General features: G+C 51.4%; 2 protein-coding genes across 4 annotated transcripts; both read left to right on the top strand.

The window, feature by feature from the left end:
- Positions 1-1,378: 1,378 nt before the first annotated feature.
- Positions 1,379-5,464, top strand: RGS16 (regulator of G protein signaling 16). 2 transcript variants are annotated; one of them, XM_068416937.1, is made up of 6 exons: positions 1,379-1,458; positions 2,687-2,788; positions 3,158-3,307; positions 3,478-3,539; positions 4,831-4,997; positions 5,264-5,464. In XM_068416937.1, the coding sequence occupies exons 1-6, from the start codon at positions 1,379-1,381 to the stop codon at positions 5,462-5,464; spliced, it is 762 nt and encodes a 253-aa protein (XP_068273038.1). The 2 variants fall into 2 exon arrangements, with proteins under 2 accessions (XP_068273038.1, XP_068273039.1); XM_068416938.1 differs by lacking the exon at positions 3,158-3,307.
- Positions 5,465-13,717: 8,253 nt separating this feature from the next.
- On the top strand, positions 13,718-19,958 carry RNASEL (ribonuclease L). 2 transcript variants are annotated; one of them, XM_068416935.1, is made up of 6 exons: positions 13,718-15,357; positions 15,728-15,816; positions 16,237-16,427; positions 16,535-16,649; positions 17,442-17,563; positions 18,650-19,958. In XM_068416935.1, the coding sequence occupies exons 1-6, from the start codon at positions 13,860-13,862 to the stop codon at positions 18,783-18,785; spliced, it is 2,151 nt and encodes a 716-aa protein (XP_068273036.1). In that variant the 5' UTR covers positions 13,718-13,859; the 3' UTR covers positions 18,786-19,958. The 2 variants fall into 2 exon arrangements, with proteins under 2 accessions (XP_068273036.1, XP_068273035.1); XM_068416934.1 differs by having other exon boundaries at positions 16,532-16,649.
- Positions 19,959-21,121: the final 1,163 nt, after the last annotated feature.

The following is a 21,121-nucleotide window of genomic DNA, read 5'->3' as shown; positions in this document are numbered from 1 at the left end:
GTGCAGTTCAAGGGAGCTGAGGTGCCTGGTGCTCCTTCGAAAGTCTTGTCTGTGTGAGCCGTGCTGGGGAAGCGGCAGCACATCTCCTGCAGCGAGGTGCTCCAGCAATGTCCTGCGTGTGCTCAGTGAGGACAGGAGACAACCTGAGCTCCGGAAAAACATCTGTGCTCGCTGTGGAGCCGGTAATAGCAGGGGCCAAGTGGGGAGGAAGGAAGAGGATGAGGAGTGGAGGTGGTAGCTCTTGCCTTTGCCATGGGCAGGGAGGTTCAGGGTCACTCCCCGCACTGTGGTGAGCTCCCTCCCAGAGCCACCACCCAGGGAATTGCAGGGAGAGCAGCTCTCCAGGACCCTGCATGAGCCCGATCTTGGCACAGGGGGACCTGTTGGCTGTCAGGGATCTCTGCTTGTTGCACCAGAGCTTGGGGTTCACTGGCACACAGTGTCTGACACTGGTTTAACTCTTTCTCTTCATCCTTCTGTTTTGCTGGTTCAGTCCTTCCCCTCCAGTTTCCAACCTCTCCCCTGCTTTTGGTCTCTTCTTTCCACCTTTGCTGCTCATTAGGATCCCCCTTTTTCAGATGCTTTCCCACGCCTTGCTCAGGCTTTCTGTGATGTGCACCCCCTCCCTTTCTCTTCTCCCACCATAGACCCAGCAGAGAATTTGTGATGAAGAAGTGCAACTTCTGCCAGCTTGTGGGGTCAGACATCGGTCCTTATTTATTCTGGCAGCGTAATCTGGGGAGGATGTGGAAACATTACACCCTCCTGCTCCATCTGCATTGCAAAGTGGGTGTATTGCACTGCCCCGGGGAGCGCAAATCCTTCCCCCAGGCTTTGCATCTGCCCCTGGGATGCTGCAAACAGCCTGACTCAGCTGCGGACTGCCATCCCCTGCTTAAAGCACCCGGGGGAAAGCGGGGTGCTGCCACGCCAGCCCTCGCAGCGCCGGGGGGATTGGAAGTCCTCGGGCAGCGGGATGGAGCTGACGGATTCCCGTGCGTTACGGCATCTGTCCTGTCCCCCTCGCTGTCCCCATCTGCGTCCCCAGCCGCCGGCCGTTACTCAGCAGGCTCCGCACGGCGCTGGAAACGAGCCTGTTTTTTCCTGTTATCGAGGAAGCAGTTATGACTGTGATGCTCAAGGACAAGCCTGGGCCTCCCACCCTCCCCTCCCTTACCAGCACAAAAGAAACCTACCTAAGCCGTTATCTTGGCTGGGTGCTGCCAGAGCAGCGTTTGGTTGGCTGGAGCGGTGCTGGGTCCCCCTCCCAGCCCTCCCACCCCATATAAAGCTCGGCTCCTCGCTGCTTTCCCAGCCCGCAGCACACGACTGCGGACAGCTGCCTGTTGCACCCCCCTGCCATCGCCGTGAGGACCCGATGAGTTGCTGGATGCCCGGGTGCCCAGCCCTCGGCGTGTGCCGGGGGCTAGCCGCGCTCCCCATCGCTTGCCTGGAAAGGTAAGGGGGCTTCGCCACGCCGCACGGCCGGGATGCGGAGGGTTAGCTGGAAAAGATGCGCCCAACTCCAGAGCGGCCAGGCCGGCCTCTGGGATGCTGCGGTACAAACTGGGGCGCAGACCGCGAGGAAACACACAGCAAAGGATGGCCCGAGTGGTTTGTTTTGGCTGCATCCCCGGAGGGGAGCACAGAGGTAAAACAGAGGGAGAGGAGGCTGGATGGGGCTGCCCTGCGTGTGTCCGGGCGGACAGACACACCGGGGCTGTTTCTCCAGCTCTGCAGGACTTGCTTCAGGTTGATAGCGGCAGGACTATTATTTTTGTCAACACGGTTGAAATGTTAAGTGACACGTTGCTCCTCCTGCCAAACACAGCTCCAGAGCCCCACGTTGCCGGCTTGACATTTAAACCCTTATTTTTATACGAGTGCCTTGGGATGCCTGAATGAGCGGCAGCACACAAACAGCAGCGGGGCTGCGTGCTGCCTTGGGGGGACCCTGGGGAGAGGAGCTCGTTTAGCAGCAGCTCCTGCCGTGTTGCCGCAGAGACCTCCCGGCAGGGAGGTGCCACCGCCGCAGAGCCACGGTGATGGGCAGCAGCGTCCCGGGCTCTGGCACAGGAGCATCGTGCTGGGTCTCCGAGGCATGGGGTAGGTGGATGGTGGCAGCGGGCAGTGCAGCCACCTCCACGGCGTGGTGGCAGGCTCCTGGTGACTCAGGGGCACCCCCAAAAAATAATAAAAATAAGCAGGGGAGAATCAGCGCTGCTGCAGGAGCCTGGCAGCGGGGGGATGCTGCCGCTCGGCCAAGCAGAAAGCCATGGCGGTGGTTCTCCAGTGTTCCCAGAGCAGCGTAGCACTGCTGGGAGAGAGGGGACGGGAGAGGAGCCAAGTGAGCGCCGGGGAGCCGGGGGGTGGCGGGGGCTCCAGCTGGGCACTCGGCAGCTGCTCTGCTACCCATCCCAGGGGAAAAACCTCGCCATGCTTTGTAAACGCCTACCTGGGAAGCGAGCGGGAGGAACCCATCCCCTGGGCTTAACGCCCTGCTGAGCAGGGTTGCCAGGGAGCAGCTAAAGCGATTGGGGGAGAGTTTATTTCATACAGCAGAAGGCAAGGGAGCCGCGGAGGCTGTGGAGCAAGCGCTGCCCCTCCACGCTGTCAGGTCCGCAGGGGGCTGGCGGCAGCAGGCTGGAGGTCCCACAATCCCACCCCTCCCCTCCCTCCCTTCCAGAGCCAAGGATCTGAAGACTCGCTTAGGGATCCTGCTTCATAAACCAGAGCTGGGACACAGGATCGGGACCTCCAGCAAGTTGCAGCTGGGCTCCAGGCAGAGGTAAGCCCAGCGGTGCCGTGTCCCGGGTTCAGCCGGGGACGGGTCCCCACGGACCAGGCTGTCCTTGGGGATGCTCCTGCCCATCTGCGCAGCAGGGAGGACACAGCGCAGCTCACCCTCCCCACGGTCCCACCCCGGCAGGCAGGGAGGGCGGATCACTTCCCAGCTCCACCAGTTATAAAATCAGACTGGGGACTGATGCTCTGGCATTAGGCACAAGAGAGCAGGGCCTTAAAACAGGCAAGAAACCCAGAGGGTTCCCGCAGATCCTGGTATCTTCAGCCGCTGCCTGGGAACCCCAGGGAATGGAGGCAGCATTAAAAACAAAATACTAAATATTGCTGCTGAAGGCAGGGTGTCTTCTTGCAGAGGAAGGTCTGCCGGGCTTGTACGAGCAGAAAAGGGCTGCTCTGAGTACCCTTTAGAGAAGCTACCTGGCGAAAGCTGCGTTATGGAGCTGGGGTCTGGCGAGCCATCGGGGAGGGTGAAAGAAAGGGAGAAAGGAAAGAGAGCCCACAGGTAACGGATACTGGGGTCACGCTTTGGTTTCCTACCGAGTGCCGCCCTCCCTTCCTGCACTGTCTCCCACTAACGGGGCTGCTTGACTGCAGAGCTCCCCTCCTTTGCCGCGGGGCAGGAGAAGTGCTGTTGGTGGGACAGCGAGCCTTACGTCCTTCTGTCTTTTCCAGAGACTCCTCACGAGACGTACTCGAATGGAGGGAGTCCTTCGACCAGCTCCTGAAGAGTAAAAGTGAGTAGGATCTTGTTTTCTTCTCTTGGTGACAGCGCGTGGGACAAACACGCTCTCAGTGAGCAAGAGGGTGACTGTAAGCCTGGAGCCAGTGTACGAGGAAATCTTGTCTCCTCCTCAGATGAGATGATTTAGGAATTAGGAAGAGGCCCCTTTGCTGCCCTGATGGAGCTCATCGCCTGGCTTGTGAAGCTGTACCATTTTCTCCTGGCATGGTGCTTTTTGGGAGGTCTTGCAATGCCTTGCTGCTTCCTCCAGACAGGAGCATCGCTGTGGGCATCCCGTGTGCAGCAAGTCATCAGGGAGAGCATCATGCTGTGCCCTGATGGTCCCTTTCTCCACGCTCAGGAGAAGGCAGCGTGTCTGCTCTCAGTGTTCTCCGTTGCACAGCAATGCAGCCACCTCCCCACAGGCTTTTGTTGCTCAGAAAACTGCGTTTCTGCCTTCTATCTGTCCTGTGCCTCCAGGGAGGCTCTTCCCCAGGGAGAAGGAATTCAGCTGCTTTACTGAGTTCCACGCAGCCATTTTCCCCTCCAAAATTTGCTATATGGGTGGTGATGCAGAGGGTTCCTGTAAGGTGCTGTGTCTCTCTCCCCCATGCAGACAGTACCTGTAGACCCAGAGAGGGGACCTCTTTTTGAGTCCCATGCATAATCCCTTCCTTACAGCAGGTACACAACGGCAGGAGTGCCAAATTTTAATACAAAAGTAGTTGTCTACCTTAAAACTATTCCACAGCAGGAGAAAATCTTTCCATTGTGCTCATTTGGGGCTGGGTGTATTTTTTTTCCAGCCTTCCCCACGTGCTGTGATGGCTAACAAGCACCTCCGGCTTTGTAACTTAATACATTCCCCCAGCCTGGCGCTGAAATCCTTGCTGTAATTACTCTCCCATACTCCTCAGCATCTCGTTCCCCCTAGACCTCAGCTGAGAAATGAAAACAAAGCCATCGCTGCTCGGTTCCTGCAGGCGTACTGATACCTCAGTGGATTTCTCCTTAGGTAGAATTAGGTCTTTTCCGAAGCTGTAAAGAAAATACTCTGAAGCCTCATTACAGAAAGGTCAGATAAATAAAAACCAGAGGATTATTTGTCTGTGGGAAAGGATTTTATTGGAGTCTAGAGGCCAATTAGCAGCATCTCAGAGGGTGGAGTTTGCCCAGAGGGAAAGGAAATCTGCAGATGTCATGGTCTGAGCTCCCAGGGCGACGCTGCAGGCAGCATCTGGCAGCCATCCTCCTCTTCCTCCCCCTGCTTCTGCCCCATTAACCGCTCTTCTCTCCCCTCCCAGGTGGGGTGACCGCCTTTCATACCTTCCTGAAGACGGAGTTCAGTGAGGAGAACCTTGACTTCTGGCTGGCGTGTGAGGACTTCAAAAAGACACGGTCGAAAACCAAGCTGGCCTCCAAGGCCAACAGGATCTTCGAGGAGTTTGTCCAAAATGAGGCACCCAGGGAGGTGAGAGCATTTTCTGCCTCTGTCCTGTGGCATTGAAGAGGGTGGGAAAGGAATAAAAAATCCTGCTGGGTTTTATCAAAGTGGGAAGGTGTGCTCTTGTTCATGAGAGCTTTCAGTTCTAACCTCGCATGGTCTGCCAGCGTGAAGGGATATAAAGGGTTGTGAGCATCTTCACCCTCATCTGAAGATGGAGAAAACAATTTTCCCCCCCTGGTGGGAGGGGAGTTAACGCCGAGTTAATGTTTGTGGACGCTGCTTCCTTGCAGGTGAATATCGACCACGAAACCAGGGAGATCACGCGGAAGAACCTCTCGGGTGCCACCTCCGCTTGCTTCAATGAAGCCCAAGCCAAGACCCGCACCTTGATGGAGAAGGACTCCTACCCCCGGTTCCTGAAGTCCACCTCCTACCAGGACATGACCAAGCAGGCCACCAGCCGCGGCATCAGCAAGCGGTCACATACCTGACCCGAGCCCGAATTCACCATGGGGGGACGAGCCGGGCGACCAGGCAGAGGCTGAGAGACCATTTGCAAGGGCTGAGGTCCACGTGGTGGGGCTTCGGCTTAATTCCTGCCATTTTAGCAGGATTCCCAGAACCTCAAGCGCTTCCCACCAAGCTGCTGGGAAGAGAGGTCTTCCCTCCCCGGAGGAGCGGAGTGGGTGGGAAGCTGATGCCTCCCCTTGCAGCGCAGCTGGAGACCTCTGCACCACCGCAGGGACAGAAAGAAACCGGATTTGAGTTGTAAGCCCGGGAAAGAGAGACCGGATTCCCCTGAGCACCCGCAACCAGAGAGCTCCCACCTGCCCTCAGGACCCTCAGGATCCCCCGCCGGCTGCAGAGACAGCACAGGAGCCTCCAGTCCCCGCAGTGCCCAGGCAACCGCCCCACACCTGCCCGCAGGGCTTGTCCTGTGAGGGAACATCCAGAATGAAAGTCCAAAGGCCACGTGGCATTTTCAGCTGGAGGGACCCCGCGCCTGCCTCCCCCTGACCCCGAGATCCTGCTCCTGCCGTTCCCTCCGCATGCTCTGCAGCAAAGATTTGACCTTCTTCCAGTACAGCCCATCCCTAGCAGTGGTGGTTTTATCCCTTGCTTAAGCTCCGGGACCTTTAGATCGCACCTAATCTTAGGTCACGTGCATAACTTTTTATTACTATTATTGTTATTTATTTTATCATTATTATTATATATATTTATTAATAGAGCACAGCTGAAAGCATACACACATCCCTTGCTCTGAGGAGCTTGTAAATTAAATTATTTTAGGTAGTGCAGCACTTAGCACACCTCCCACCTTTGCTATATAATAACGTATGAGAGATGACCAGACAGATCTGTACCATGACCGTGGGACAAGGTATGCCAGCAGCAGCAGCCAGAGCTGCGGTGCGGGAGGGCTGCTGGAGGGGTCAAAGGCGGCAGGTTTCCTGTGAGCTCGGAGCACCGTTGATGGCAGTAAAAGGATGCTTTGCAGTCTGTGCAGTTACTTAGAGGAGACTTAGCTGAAAGCAAAAATCACTGAAAGGAAAATCGGCCTGGTTTAGGCCAAACCAGGACACCCCTAAAATAGAGCTTTGTGGACAGCATCTCGGCACGTAGGCTTGTGCTTTGTCCTAGGCAGAGGACAGTGATGTAAAATATGCACTTTGGTGAGGGAGCCTAGTGAAAAATAATTTTTTTAAACACACGGGAGAGGAAACCTGGGGCTTTCCTCTGGTTTAAAAATGGGTTTGGCGTTCCCTTGGCCAGTGAAACCAGTCTGCAGCCACAGCACTTCACCAGAAAGCTTGGGGAGCCAAGCGAAACGGCGATGCGTGCTGTGAATTCAGTGTGTTGGGGGGCAGAAGGACATTTCATTGGCTTGGACCTGTGGGGCGAGCTCTTCAGAAAGCCCCTCTGAGCAGGGATTTCTGGGTCCCACAGCCACCCCGGAAAGCTGTGGATCCCCTTTGGCAGCAACGGTGCCAGCAGCCGCGTGGGTGGGTGATGGGGAGCCCACCAGTGTCCTGTGGAACGTGCCACCAGCATCGTTTCCTACTGATACAGCCTGGGGCTGCCACATGTACCTCCATTCATCCCTAAAGACCAAACCTGGAGGTCCTTACCCCACTGGTACTCGCTCCTTGCCGAGGGAACCAGCTTTTGCCCCCCACCCAGCATTAGCCGAAGCACAGGATCGCTCGGGCTTTTCACGGCTGTTTGAGCAGAGCAAGGGACCGAGGATCAATTTGGGGGTGTTCTGAGTCCTCTCTTCCCCTTTCCCTATCCCGGTTCTACCTCTGAGCCTCGGTGGGTCCCGGCTGCGTTCGCAAGGAGATTTTAGCTGTTTTCTTATTTATTATTTATTTTTACAACTGGAACCACCTTTCGTTGGGTTACTGAAGTGAGCAACGCACAATGGTCCGTTTTCGTTACTACACAATATCGTCATTATAAAATAAAACGTAAAGAGGAAAATACTGTGACAAGATGGGTTTTTTTTGGCTGTGGGCTTTCAATTAATTCTTACATGCTAATTCTGGACGACTTGCAAAGCACGCTAAAGCAAGGTGCTGGTGTTGGTTGGCTCGAGGGGCATTTACAGTCGCTTTAAATGTTGCAATGTCAGAAATGGGAAAGGAAGGGGAAGACTTCGGAAGAGTAAAGCTTCTTCATGGTGTTTGGCTTATTGAGGAGAACCAAACAGTTCAGAGCAAGAATGAAAGCAGAAGTAAAGTTTTGAAGATATTAATTTCCAGGGTGTTCAGTACTGTTTATATCTCTTGCCATTTTTCTGAGCACTTTACAGGATTGCGGCTCCCAACACCTATTTAACGTCAGTAAGACACTGTTGTCTTAAAAGCTTGGGGGGATTCCAGTTAGGGCTGCTGTTTGCAAAAACTGTTTTTGGGTTCATCTTATAAATAATATTTGATTTTTAACAGTAACTCAGCTGATGATTGAATTAATTTACAAGGCAGGGAGTTATCTGGCTCTAGAGGGGCTGTTAGAAAACATCCTCCCTGTGTTGCAGCACGTGCTGTCTCCGAGGCCTGAGCAGTGCCCTGTGTCCCTACGGGATGCTTTGGGGGGCAAAGGGGGGTGCATGGGGTGGGCACCTCCAGGCACCGTGGGAGCCCTGGGGGGCTGCCCGCGGCACGAGCGATGCAGGGAGGGGAGCACCCACGTGTAGCTCAGAGATGTTCATGCCCCGAATAAAAACTAAACAAAACATGTTTTGAGGCTGTCTTCTATTTATTGTGCATTTTGGAAGCCAAAACTAACTTTCCTGCACCGGTGGAGAGAGTGAGCGGACTGCCAAGGAGGAGCTGGCATCACAGGTGACTGTAACTCAGGAGCACTTAGGTCCCAAGGTACTACTATAGCACAAGCCTCTGCCATTAAAAGGCATTTTACAAGCAACTGCATCTATACAACATGTTATGTCTCTGCTAATGCAGCCCTACAGAGCTCAAGGATCATCATTCATTGCAAAATACATCGACTCTTCTCCATCCCTGCTGCCTACAGCTGCCATCCACCTCTCCGGAGGAAGGCAATTTAAACTTTCCCTTATCTTTTATTCACTATTTCATTAAGCGTGGCCTGGTCTTACAAGACAGGCAAATCGGAGTCGCAGCAGTCTGTGTGTAAACCTGAACTTGGTGCATGTCAGGGAAGAAATGAACTGAAAGGTGTCCAGCAAGTATTTAAATTATCTGGCAATAAAGAGCAGCAAAACAGTGTAGAAGCAGCCAGAAACAAAAATCATAACTTTTCTTTTTTAACTGAAAAAAAAAATGAATATTGTCTTGCATACCTTGAAGTTAATTTAAAACTGATTCTCCATTAAAAAAATATTTAAACTGACCAACAAAAGAAGTAAGAAACATTTAGAATGAAAATCTTTTCGAGCTTCCTTTAGAAGGAAATCTGGGGCTGCGCCCACCCTTGATGCACCGTGTGTGGAAATGGATGGCCCAGGCCGAGTCTCAGCCTCGGCGGTACCCCTCAGACCTCACAGCTGATACGGGAGTATCCCATTTGCAGCGTAGTTTCATCTCCACAAGTCTGAGATGCTTCCCAAAGAGAAAACTCAGTCACTAAAGCCATGCTTGCATCCAGCGCGTCCTCCGCGATTGCTGGCAAAACCCAGTAGCAATATAACAAAACCTTTAAAGCCTTGGGGGGGATAAAAAAAAAAACCCAACCCACAAAACTGCCTTGAGAAAGAGGAGCCGAAGCTTCCCGCGACCGCCTGTGGGCTTCCAATAAACCACGACCGAAGTTTCCCAGGGCTGAGGCTGCGAATTTGGAAGCAGCAGAGAAGATCTGAGCTCCGGGGAGCAAACGTGGGGGCTGGCGCTGGCCCCCCCCCGCCCGGGTTTGACACATACTTGCTCCAGGGCCAGGTTTCCATGAGCTGGGATGGGAGGTGGATTTATTTGGTGGATAAAACCCCACCCGTTTCCCTCTGCCCTGGGAGCTGGCGTGTTCCCAGCAGCGGCTCGTTGGGGTGGCATCACCGCTCAGCTGCCCCATCTCCTCCTGCGGCCGGGGTCCGGCAGGACCAAGCAGCCTTGGGGCACGTGCATAGGTGCATTAGTGTCCCCACAAAGACACGTATTCGGGCAGGTGGATGTGCATGTGTAGGTGTAGGGATGCTGAGCTTTCTGGTGCGTGCACCGCAATGGATACACGTGCGTAACAACACACGTGTGCAGGCACGTTCATATGTGTTTGCATGGGCATGTGTGTACATCCATGGTTTATTTTTTAAAGACAGATTTTAAAGACAGATTCATGCTTTCTGATGGTGCTGGGCTCTGCAGCCCTCACACCTCCCCGGGGCCAGGCTGCCTGTACTGGAGGGCAGCTCTGACCCAGCGCAGCTGCAACCTGGGTGCAGCCTGCAGGGAGAAGTAGTGGATGAGAAACAGCTGGGAGAAATGCTGCTGGGGAACCGCCTCCGCTGCTCGGGAAAGGCATTTAAGCTCAGGTCCTTGGCCTGGCTCCTCATTTTGGCTATTCTGGGATGCTTTGATGGACCTGCAGTGCTGTGTCCAGCTCTGGGGGCCCCAACATCAGAAGGACATAGAGCTCTTGGAGCAAGCCCAGAGGAGACCATGAAGATGCTCAGAGGGCTGGAGCACCTCTGATATGGAGACAGGCTGAGAGAGTTGGGGCTGTTCAGCCTGGAGAAGAGAAGGCTCCAGGGAGACCTCATAGCAGTATGCCAGTACCTGAAGGGGCTATGGGAAAGCAGGAGAGGGACTTTTTACATGGGCAAGTAGTAACAGGATGAGGGGGAATGGTTTAAACTGAAAGAGGGGAGATTCAGATTAGATATTAGGAAGAAATTCTTTCCTATCAGGGTGGTGAGACACTGGCCCAGGTTGCCCAGAGAAGCTGTGGCTGCCCCCTTCCTGGCAGTGTTCAAGGCCAGGTTGGATGGGGCTGTGAGTAACCTGGTCTAGTGGAAGGTGACCCTGCCCGTGGCAGGGGGGTTGGAACTAGATGGTCTTTAATGTCCCTTCCAACCCAAACCAGTCTGTGATTCTATGACTTGCTCTGCCCTCCTTGCCCAGGGACAGGGACATGGTGCCCTGCTCTGTGAGGTCCCTGCCTGCCTTGCTGTCACCCTCACCTCTTCCTCCCAGCCCACTGATGTGCTGGCCTGGATTTGTGGTGATGAAGATTGAGCAGCAGCCTTAAAGGCTAGCAAATGCAGGTTAAAAATGGAAAAATGCTTCATGACAAAGCGAAATGAGGTCGATGCTCCTGCGTGGATAGCATCACCTGTTGGTATTTAAACCATATCCTTCTGTGGAGTATTTTCCAGGGCCGTGTTCCAGCACCGAGAGTCACATCAGCGTGGCCAAGCACATAAACCCTGGGAGGTTCCCATTTGGAAACATAATAAGGAAGCAAGTGCAGGGAACGTGAAGAAAAAAGCCATCCTACTATTCATAGCTACTTTAAAAATTATTTTGACTTTGGTAGGCAGTTTTTGTTGCCGCATTTTAGCTCATGTTTATTTGTGGCTGGTAGCCAGGGTGTGGATGCTCGGAGAAGCTATCTCAGGGGAAGGGTTGCAAAACGGGTGTGGGTCCATCAGGATGGAGGAAAATGAAGATTTGCTTAATTGTGCCCTTGGTTTTCCTGCTGACTGTGTCTCGGCAGCTCACCTCCTGAGTCCATGTGTGCATGGGGGTAAATAAGGACTCTGCAGAAGTGCAAATACAGCAGGAACTACAGAATCACAGAATGTTAGGGATTGGAAGGGACCTCGAAAGATCATCTAGTCCAATCCCCCTGCTGGAGCTAACTACGTAGCCCAGAGGCTACAGGAATGGTTGTGGAGAGGAGCTCTGCGACTCCTGTGCTTTAGAAAGCCTTTGAGACCCTTCTATTCCTCATAAACTGCTTGTCCAGGGACAAAGAGTTTAAATGTATTACTTTACAGAAAGCAATTTGGATCAGGGATGAGATATAGGGAAAGCGTTGCCAGCAAATCCTTCTTTGCTGGGGTACGGTCGCAGGATAATCCTGCCACAGTCCTGCCGGTTGCAAGCACCTCTTTCCTGGCACCCTAGGGTTGGGGTTCCTACCATCCTAGCGTTTTTCATCTTCCCACCATAAGGTAATGAACTACTTTAATGAAATCAGCAAGCTGAAAAAGCCTTTTGTAATTGGGTGGCTGGGTGATGTGGCATTGTTATGTATTGTAATGTTGACTTTCTTTTTTTGGACACCTCTATTGGTGGCTCTGAGCCTGTGATGTGCCCCTGCTCTGCTTCTTTGTCTCTTTTCCAGCCTGCAAATGGGTAGTTAAACACTGTCAGCTCTGGTCAAACTGGGAGGGATGCTGTCCAGTTCAGCAGATTTCTGTGAATTAAAATGGGGTCTTGACAGCCTTGAGAATGATTTGAGATCGTTCCCTGAGTTTTCACTGTCTTTGTCCCTCTGGGGCTGTGCCAAGGTCTCCTGTGCACCAATGTACCGTGGAAAGCCAGGTGTGAATCCATTGACGTGGTTTCAGCCCCGTTTCAAGAGTGATCTGACTCCTGCAGCTGGCACGGTTCCGTGGAGGCGGCTGAGGAGGTTGTGTGGGGTTGGCATGCTGGTGAGCTCATCTTACGTTACGGGGCAGTGGGGGAAACTGGGTGGCACGTCACAGCCTGGGTTCCTTCACGTGTTTCCTGCGTGCTGTTCACACAGAACTGCCTACAAGGAGGCTGGTGCCTGGGCAGCTGCCTGCCTGCCAGCGTGAGTGCGGTTGGGAGCACCCTGGTTGTGGTATAACGGACCTGGAGCTCAGAGGTTCCCTGGGTGAAATTTAGCAGCGTGGCTCGTTTCCTTGTGTGGATGGATTTACCAAAAGGTGAGGAAAAGCTTAAAATAAAAGAAACCCACCCCAAACTCCCCCCACCCCCCCAAAACCCCCAGCACTGGTACATTTAATGTCTCTGTGCCTTCAGCTCCTGAACCACTGCTGAGCACGTGTTTGTAGACAAGGTCTATATGTGTAGGACTGTACAGGAGAGCGCTTTGCTCATGACCTCCCTGACATGTGCTGAAAAAAACAGTTGCCAAACACCCCCCCAAATACCCCAGCATCCTTCCACGAGTGGATAAAGGCTGTTCCTTCCTGGGAGGGGACAGCACAGACTTGCAGGCTTTGCTGGGGATCAAATACCAGCTGGGGATACTTGCTGGGAAGCAGCAGTGACGAGCAGCTGCTGAGCAAAGCTGCTCCTGGGCTTTGAAGGCATTTTAAGCAGCGGCTGGGTTTCTGGGACCCCTTCCTTGCCTTCCCGGGGTGGGTGGCAGCGGGTGATGCTGGGCAGGGTTGTGTGACTTTGCATGTTGGCTGGTGCCCGTGCTGCGCAGACGTGGCTCCTGGCCAAAAGTCAAGTGGGCAGGACAGACGTTTAAACATTTCCTAGGGTAGGGAGCATGCGGCTCTGTGCTCGGCGGAGGAAGAGGAGGAAGGTGCCCAGCCCCTGCCTTCCCCCTCCCCGGGCTTCTGCCTTCCTGAAGGGGGTGAGGGATTTGAGCCCCCACCGTGCCCAGGGGATGCTGTGCTGCTTTTCCAGCCAGGAAAGTAACATTTTGGTGTTTTTATATGTGGCAAAAGGCACAGACGTTACTAGAAGGAAAGGAAATAATCTAAATCAATGAAATAGCGTATTCACTCCCTGCTGGGTGGGGGGAGAAACCATCTATAAAAAGATCCTTGGCTTTCCTGAGGGTAAATTCATGTCAATTTATACTTTGGCTTTATACCTTAAGACTTCTCTGTCCCTTTTCTGATTCGCTTAGATAATTTATTTCCAATTCAGCTTGTCAGACAGTGACTTCTGAAAGCGCTGGCCACTTGAACCAGCCTTTGCAGTCAGGAAAATGGGTATTGAAGTTCCAGCTTTTCTAGATACTAGATAGATAAAGATGGATCAGGTCCTACCTGATTAACCTCTTAATGTCGTGAAAGGTTTAGGAAAGGCTTGTGGTCAGGTATTGTCTCCTAATTGCCTATGGAGGCAGGAGGGATTGAGGTTGGCTTTCTGTCTCATTCCAGGTATTGGATTGGGGACTTTCCAGGACCGTGTGTGTGGCTGCCATCCCAAACCGAAGGGGAATGCCCATCTCTGCCTGCCTGCTGCGTTCTCCACCCAAAAACATCGCTGGGGGGTGGTTTATTAGGTAACTTGTAATAAGTCTGAGATAACATTTATAGCAAGAACACCGTGGGTTCTCCCCAGAAGAACCACGAAGCCCTTAAAATAGCAGCCTATCTTACCTAGCATGTTTTGCCAGCCAAACCCAGAGCATTCCCCACAACGAAGGCACTGAGCGTTGTACCTCTCCCATCCTTCTATGGGATCCTTGGGCTCAGGTGAGGAACATCAGAGGTACGGAGCCATCATGGAGCCCGCAGCTCACAGCCAGCAGGATTCACCTACCCCTTCCAGCACAGAGACAGAAGAAGACCTTGCCTTCAAGTTAAATGCTGCTGTGAGGGACAGTAATATAGAAGATGTGGTGAAGCTGCTGGATGAAGGGGCGGATGTGAACTCCAAAGCAGAAAGTGGCTGGACACCACTGCAGAGCGCCGTGCAAGCTGACAATGAGGACCTGGTCCGTCTTCTGCTGGACAAGGGTGCTTGTCCACATGCCAGGAAAGACAATGGTGGCACTGCATTCATTGAGGCAGGGATAGTGGGAAATGTAAATATACTGAAGCTCCTCCTTCATTGTGGGCTAAATATTGATGACCATGATGATAATGGCTTCACAGCTTTCATGGAGGCTGCATGGTATGGGAAGGAGGAAGCCTTGAAATTCCTGTATGAAGTAGGAGCAAATGTGAATTTGAGGAGGGCAGTTAGTGAGGAGAAAGTGAAACTGCATAAAGGAGGTGCGACAGCACTGATGGATGCTTGTAGGAAGGGCCACTTCTCGGTTGTAAAAACTCTTGTCCAAGAGATGGGGGCTGACATGAACGTTTGTGACAACAATGATAGGAATGCCTTGATCCATGCCCTCAAGGAGGGCTGTGCCAAGGAAAGATACGAGTCAGCTGTCTCCATAGGCCGTTTCCTGCTGGACCACGGTGTTGATGTGAACAGCAAAGATGAATGTGGGAAAACTGCCCTCATCCTAGCTGTTGAAATGAAGAGCCCATATTTGGTGGAAGCTTTATTGGAGAAGGGTGAAATAGATATTGATGATGCAGATGAGGAGGGAAACACAGCACTGATGGTGGCTGTAGAGAAAAAAGATTTCAATATAGCAAAGCTGTTGTGCAAATATGGAGCAAGGACTGATGTTGGGAACCTTATCGCTGTTGCGAATCGGAACCGTGATCCTAACATGGCACGTCTTCTTCGCCAGTGTAATGCCAAGTTTGTTCCAGAAACCCTCAAAGACTGGAAGCCAAAGAGCAGACGCTGGAGGGACCAGCTGAAAAAACTTTATAAAATATATCGCCCTATGATTGGCAAACTGAAGACATTTCAGTACATCCAGCAGAAAATTCAGAACACTTCCCGGGGTGGCATCTACCTGGGGCTCTACGGTGGGACGGAGGTAGCAGTAAGAACAAGCCGCAGTACCGAGGGTGCCAAAGAGAAAAGTTTCTTTGAACTATGTGATAACTGTGAACATCTACTGAAGCTCTTCCAGTTTGAGAAGGAAAGAGGCTACATGTACTTGTGCTTCCCCCTCTGGGAGAAAAACCTTGAAGAACACCTGCAGGAGCCAGACGACCAAAGGGATTACAAAGATGCTCTGAGGATGATCCTCCAGGCAGTGAGAGAGATGCACTCCCTTGGATTTGCTCTCCAGGATCTGCATCCCAGAAGCTTTTTCATAGGTTATCTTTTGCTTTCTCAATATCTTCATTTTGCTTTCCTGTTACCTGTAGCTTAGAGAAGATGTTTCATAGCAGTCTGTAAAAAAACAGATATGAAACACTAGTGCAGACGGCTTTATGGAGAATGAGGTGTCTGTGGCATTAGCTCTCCTCTTTGTGTAAGTATAGACACAGCCACAGAGGAGTGAACGGAACAACTTTACCTGTCTCATTAGATCTGCCCTCCTTTCCAGGGCTTTGCAGACAGATCAACCCACAGCAGATCTCTTCAGAGAATTGTTTTCTAGAGAAGGGGCCATCCAGAAGTCAGTGACAGACTGTATCAAGGTTTGCCACCATTATTTGTTAACAATTTCTCTTATTTCCTCAGATTTAGGTGGCAAAATTTACCTGGCAGACTTTGATAATAAAAGAATGTTGATTGAAGGCAAAAAAGAACTCGTAAACTCAGACTTGGAGGTAACTTCCCTGCAAATCAATGTATGGTTTAAAGTTTCAGGCTGTCTCTGGTATTTTCTGTTGCTGTGAATCCTAGGGAAAGCCTTTCTGCATGCTCAACTAGAAAACACCTTAGTTTTTGGGAAAGCCCATATAACAATAGACGCTACATAAGAATGATAGTGATTAGGATGCAAGGCTGTGGCTGGTGCTGGGATATCCCCAGGTACTCTGTGAGCATGATTAGGGTGCCTGTCTCCTCCGTCTTTGTGCAGACAGCTTCAAAGTTTGTGTTTGGGTGCATTTGTGTACTTCTGCACACCTGTAGGTGCATGTGTGTGTTCACGTACGCAGTCTGCTCATTTACGAACACTAGTCCCCTTCCTTTTGGTAAGAAGTCTCATGCATCTGGCACATGAGCAGCGATGTGTTTCTTTGCAGGCCCTCAGCAGGCTCGTGCTGTATGTTTTAACGGGGGGTAGGAAACCCCTTCAGCAAGTCAGTACTGAGGATTTGCCTGCTGATTCCCCAGACTATGAGGAGGCTCTGGACCTTGTAAGTAGCCTGGTCTCTCATGATGAACGAGGCTTGGAAGGTTTGAGGAAACACCCCTATTTCTGGAGCAAACAGACGTAAGTGCTAGGAGTATAAAGGAAAAGCTTTCAGTATGGGATTTGCCTGTAGTGCTGGGAACAGCAATGTCCTGTTGCAGCTAATGAAACTCCTCGTTCCACAGCAGGTTCAAGTTCCTAAAGAGTATATGGAATAAAATCAAAGATCTCCGCAACCGAAAAGCTGTCTTTCAAGCTCCTAACTCTACTGGGAGTTTTCCTTATCCACGATGGACCGAGGAGGTAATTCTCTTCTCTTCGGATTGATATGAGGTTTGAGCTAGACATTGAGGTGGAGGCTTTTCCTGAGTGTTTCACAGGCCCTGTTTAAAACCGTAACTGGAAAAAGTAGCCCCATGCAAATACAGATAACTGGGGGAAACAATTAAATCTAAGCCACATAGTCAAAATACACCGGACTAAAGACATTGATGCTAAAGGGAGCTCTGTTGACTGGGGTCAGTAGGGGATGGTAGTTACAGAATTAGCTGGCAGATCTTCAAGAGTGTTTGTTGGTGACCCCTTAAGACAAGGGCCTCTGGCCCTTGTTGCCAGCAAATTTCTAGCAAAAGTTTTTTGTTAGATTGGCTGAAAAGCAGTGAGACCAGGCCTGCTTTTGCAGGTAGCATCCTGAAAAGATGTGCTGCATTGTTTGAGATCTGACAGTCTCGGTTCAGTACGGTAGCCCATGTGGTCCTCTGAACAGTGGCATGGTTGGGTCAAGACTCCAGAGTCCCTCGTGCCCTTCAGGTACGCATGAAAATCTCCTGTGCCATGTTGACAGTCCTAATATGAATGCCATGCCTTGGCAAGGCAGGAGAGGAACCACTTAGCAGAATCAAGGGGTCTGTATGGCACATGCCCTGCAGAGTGAACTCTTCTGCTCATGTTGGGAAATATGCTTTTAAGGGTCTCACGATTTACCCGTGCAAGATGATGTCCCTGCAGAAAGGCAGCGGCTGCGGTGAGTGGAGGTAGATGTGCTGCTTTCATGGTGTGCAAAAGGCAGAGTGTAATCTACGTGCTTTTTTTCAGATTGACAAAGATCTTCTGAATATCATGAAAAATCCTAGGAAAGGAAGATCATTCCAATATAGCAATGACATCATCGACCTACTGAGGCTCATCAGAAATCTGGATGAACACCCAGATACCAGGTACATGTTCACATCCTTGCCCCTGCCACAGTTGCATTGCAGGGAGCATCTGGGTATCTGCAAGCGCCAGTGAGTTTGAGAGCAAAATCTTCTTCAGATGATTTTCCAGAAGGGTGAACACAACCAGGATGTGGGAGATGATAGGCACTCTAATGACATGAGCTTTAATGGACTATCTCCTCTGGCAGCGCAATAGTGTGTGAAAGATTCTGTGTCATGGCAGCAAGCAGTCTGGAGTCAGCCCTCAAAATCACCTTCTGAGGGTAAGAAAAGGAAGTTAGCTCACAGGATTAGACCTCGGATTTTGAAGCAAAATCTGACTCCCAGATCATCTCCCACGGATGAACATTGTCAGCCAGAGCCTTCCAATCGAGAGGGATGGCAGCAGCTTCAGAGAATTGGTTGCAGCTTCCTCTGCACCCTGGCCTTTGCAGAGCATCTTGTGGGGTGGAGAGGCATCTGTGACAGCTAAGGCAGATCATGGCTCTACAGCAGAGGACACGGTGTCCTGGGTTATTTTTGCTGCAGGCTGGTGTTTCTTGCCATAGCTCCAGGAAGGCTTTTAGAACACTCTTAAACATTTGTGTCATCCTTTACACCTTTGAAAAGCCTCCTTATCTACCTTGCTAGCATTTCCAAAGTGCTGATGTTTACTGTGCTGAAGTGCTTTGAGATACGGATCAGGAAGCACCAGTCCTATTAGAAGATCCTGTTAGGAAGTCTTGACTCCTAAAGAACTGCCAGAGTCTCCAACCCTCTACAGTCATGGGTGCTTAGATGTGAGGTTACGTGTGGTGTTAACTCCTAGTGATGGTTTCACTGATGCTGGTGGCCAGCACTGCTCTTCAGTGAAGATGTGGATGGGATTAGGCAGATGGAGGTGCTGGACAAATAGTGAAACAGTGGATTGAGGAGCATAGGGAAGATATAGAAAAACTGCAGCTCAAGGATTTCTAGGAAACCTTCCTGTGTTATCAGAAAGCCTCTGGAATGGCTTTTTCTCTGCAAGGGAGGAACCAGGGCATCTTGGACACTTGACTCCCTGGGCAAGATTTAAAAAGCCATGTTGGTTTTGATCTCTTTCAGGATCAGCAACAGAATAGGAGACCATGCTGAGTATTTCTTGAAGCTTTTCCCAGCACTTACCATTTATGTCTACAACAGTTTACGCCAGAATCCCGAATACAGTCACCTTGCAGACATTCAGGACGCTTCTCTGTAGGATGTCATTGCCTCATATCCCAAGTCTGAACCCACCATTACTGCCTCTTTTTATTCCCTATTTCTTCATCTGCAAAAGAGTTGAAGAAAGTGGGTAAGGAGATGGGAGAGAGCACATGCAAGGACAGAGCACGGAGGACTTAGACTGAGAAATGAAAGATGCTTCAGAAGTGTTTGGTGTAACAGCCACAGGCTTTGGAGAGGAACCAAGCTGAGTGCCAGCCCAGGTCACCCTTGACTACTTCTGTCCCTCTGGGCTTATCTGTCTCTGTGAGGTGGACATCAAGGCCCTCATCCTTATGGAGAGCAGGGAGATGTGGGACAGCCCCATATATCCAACACATCTGGAAGGCAGGAGAAGAGCTCAGCCATTGCCAGAAAACATGGGACTCTCTGATACAGGAAAAGGAGCTAGAGCTCCTTGCTAGGGCTAGTATTCCCTCCAGCTCACACAGATGAGCCACTCATCTACCCCTAGAAAGACATGGATTCTCTCATTTCAGTCTTTTTGAAACACAGCAGCCAGAAAATGAGATGCCTAGGCAATGGTCTGGCTGCAGAGTTGCCCTTGGTGTGTTATCCCTCTGAGCTGGTGGAGGCACACTCAGCCCAGCCCGCTGGGACCTGAAGGACTTCTGTTGGGGGATGCAGGAGATGTTTCCATGAGGAATGGACGTAAGAAGCACAATCCCACAAAACTCTGCTACTGGGAGTAGTCCTGCCTCACCTGAAAAAGGTCACTGGCGCCAAAGGGGCTGCAGGGGCTGGTTCCTCCTGGAACAGACAAGATCTGCTGTGGCAGGCTGGCTCTGCAAGGCAGGGCTATGCACTCCCTGTGTCCAACAGTGCTGCTGTTGGTGCATCACTGTCCTCCTGCCAGGCTCGGCTCCCTTGCGCAGAGCTGGTGCCCACACAACTGGAGCATGCAGCCAGCTCACAGCTTTGATATTGGAGGCTGGGTGGCACAAACCCTTTTCTGAAATCCTACGGCATGCACTGTGTGTCTGACTGTCCAAGGGCTTGCTTGTTTCTCAGCTAACGCTCTGATCTGCTCGATGATTATATGCTGCTTATGGAAATATTTTTCAGCTGTTGAAAGGATTTTTAATTTTTTTCAAACAGATTGTTATTCTTTCAATTAGCCTATGGAGAATCAAACTTGGAATAAACTTGCTTGGAGAACTGACTCTTGCTACACTCATTTATGAATGAGGTCCCCATCCCCTCTGCAGCACCATAAAACACCCAAAAGGCTGGGATTTTTGGCCTTCCTGTGGAAGTGCCTCTTGGTTGTTTAGGTGAGGTGGTGGATGGTTTTGTCACTGCTCAGATGAATTGCTTCCGGACCATATGGGCATCTGATGGCAAAAGGTGTTGGGAAGTACTGAAGGCTTCCTGGCCTCAGAAGCAAGCTCTCTCTTGTGAGATAGCGGGCTAAATGGTGGGGTTTTGGCATTGGTTTTGTGGCGTGAGGGTGAGGATTTTGTGGATGTTGAGGTGTGAAGATGAGCTTCAATGCTTGCACGTGTGTGTTTGTGTGCATGTAAAAGTCTGGGAGTGGATGTGTTTGACCCATCTCCTCTCTGACCATGTGGCTGCCAGAACACATCATTGAGGCCCGCGTGTGCTTATAGATGTAGGTACCTGCAAACCAGTGGGCATTGCTGGGCATGAGTTGGGCTGCAGGCTGCCATGCACGTGCTCGTGGCTCATGAGGTCTGTGTGCCACCCTGCATCGGAGTTCCTGGCTCAGGCAAAGGTCCTTCTGATGGTCTTGGGAACCTTTTAAAACACATAAATGTTAACAACAAGAAAGCTTGACTATGCAACTGTTGATGAGGTGCCATTAGAGAAAATTCTCTCAGGAGAATGTCAGCTCCTCTTGCATCAATACTTTTATTTTTTCCTTTCCTCCCTGCTGTGTGGTTTTTTTTTTTTTGTTCTGTCTGTCTTGTGCCCAGAAAGCAGGAGGACACCCAGAGATGCATGTCTGGGTCTCAGCAGCATGGGGAGCACAGTGGCTCTGTGCTGCAGCAGCACGTTTCTGCTCTTGCACAAGGAGAGGTGAGGCCATGGGCTGGGCTCCCTCAGCCTCTTGTAAAGCACCACGTTTCTGGCTTGCTTTGACCTTTGCATCTTCTTGCATTGCTCTGCTGTTCTGCTAAAGGGCTGTGACTTGACAGCCTTAAAAGGCTGTGGAAAAGCCTTCCTGAAAGCGAAAGGCCAGGCAGGATGGAAAACGAGTGGCAAGGACAGCTGGACTGTACCGCAGTTGGGTGGTGCGGTATGGCAGTGCCTGATGTCGCAGCCCAGGAGTAAGGATGTCCTAGGGAGCCA

This window comes from Nyctibius grandis, chromosome 21 (assembly GCF_013368605.1).
Source record: "Nyctibius grandis isolate bNycGra1 chromosome 21, bNycGra1.pri, whole genome shotgun sequence".
In the NCBI taxonomy this organism is placed as follows: domain Eukaryota; kingdom Metazoa; phylum Chordata; class Aves; order Nyctibiiformes; family Nyctibiidae; genus Nyctibius; species Nyctibius grandis.
Note: the sequence above shows the minus strand (reverse complement) of the source record. Positions and strands in the feature narration are given on the sequence as shown.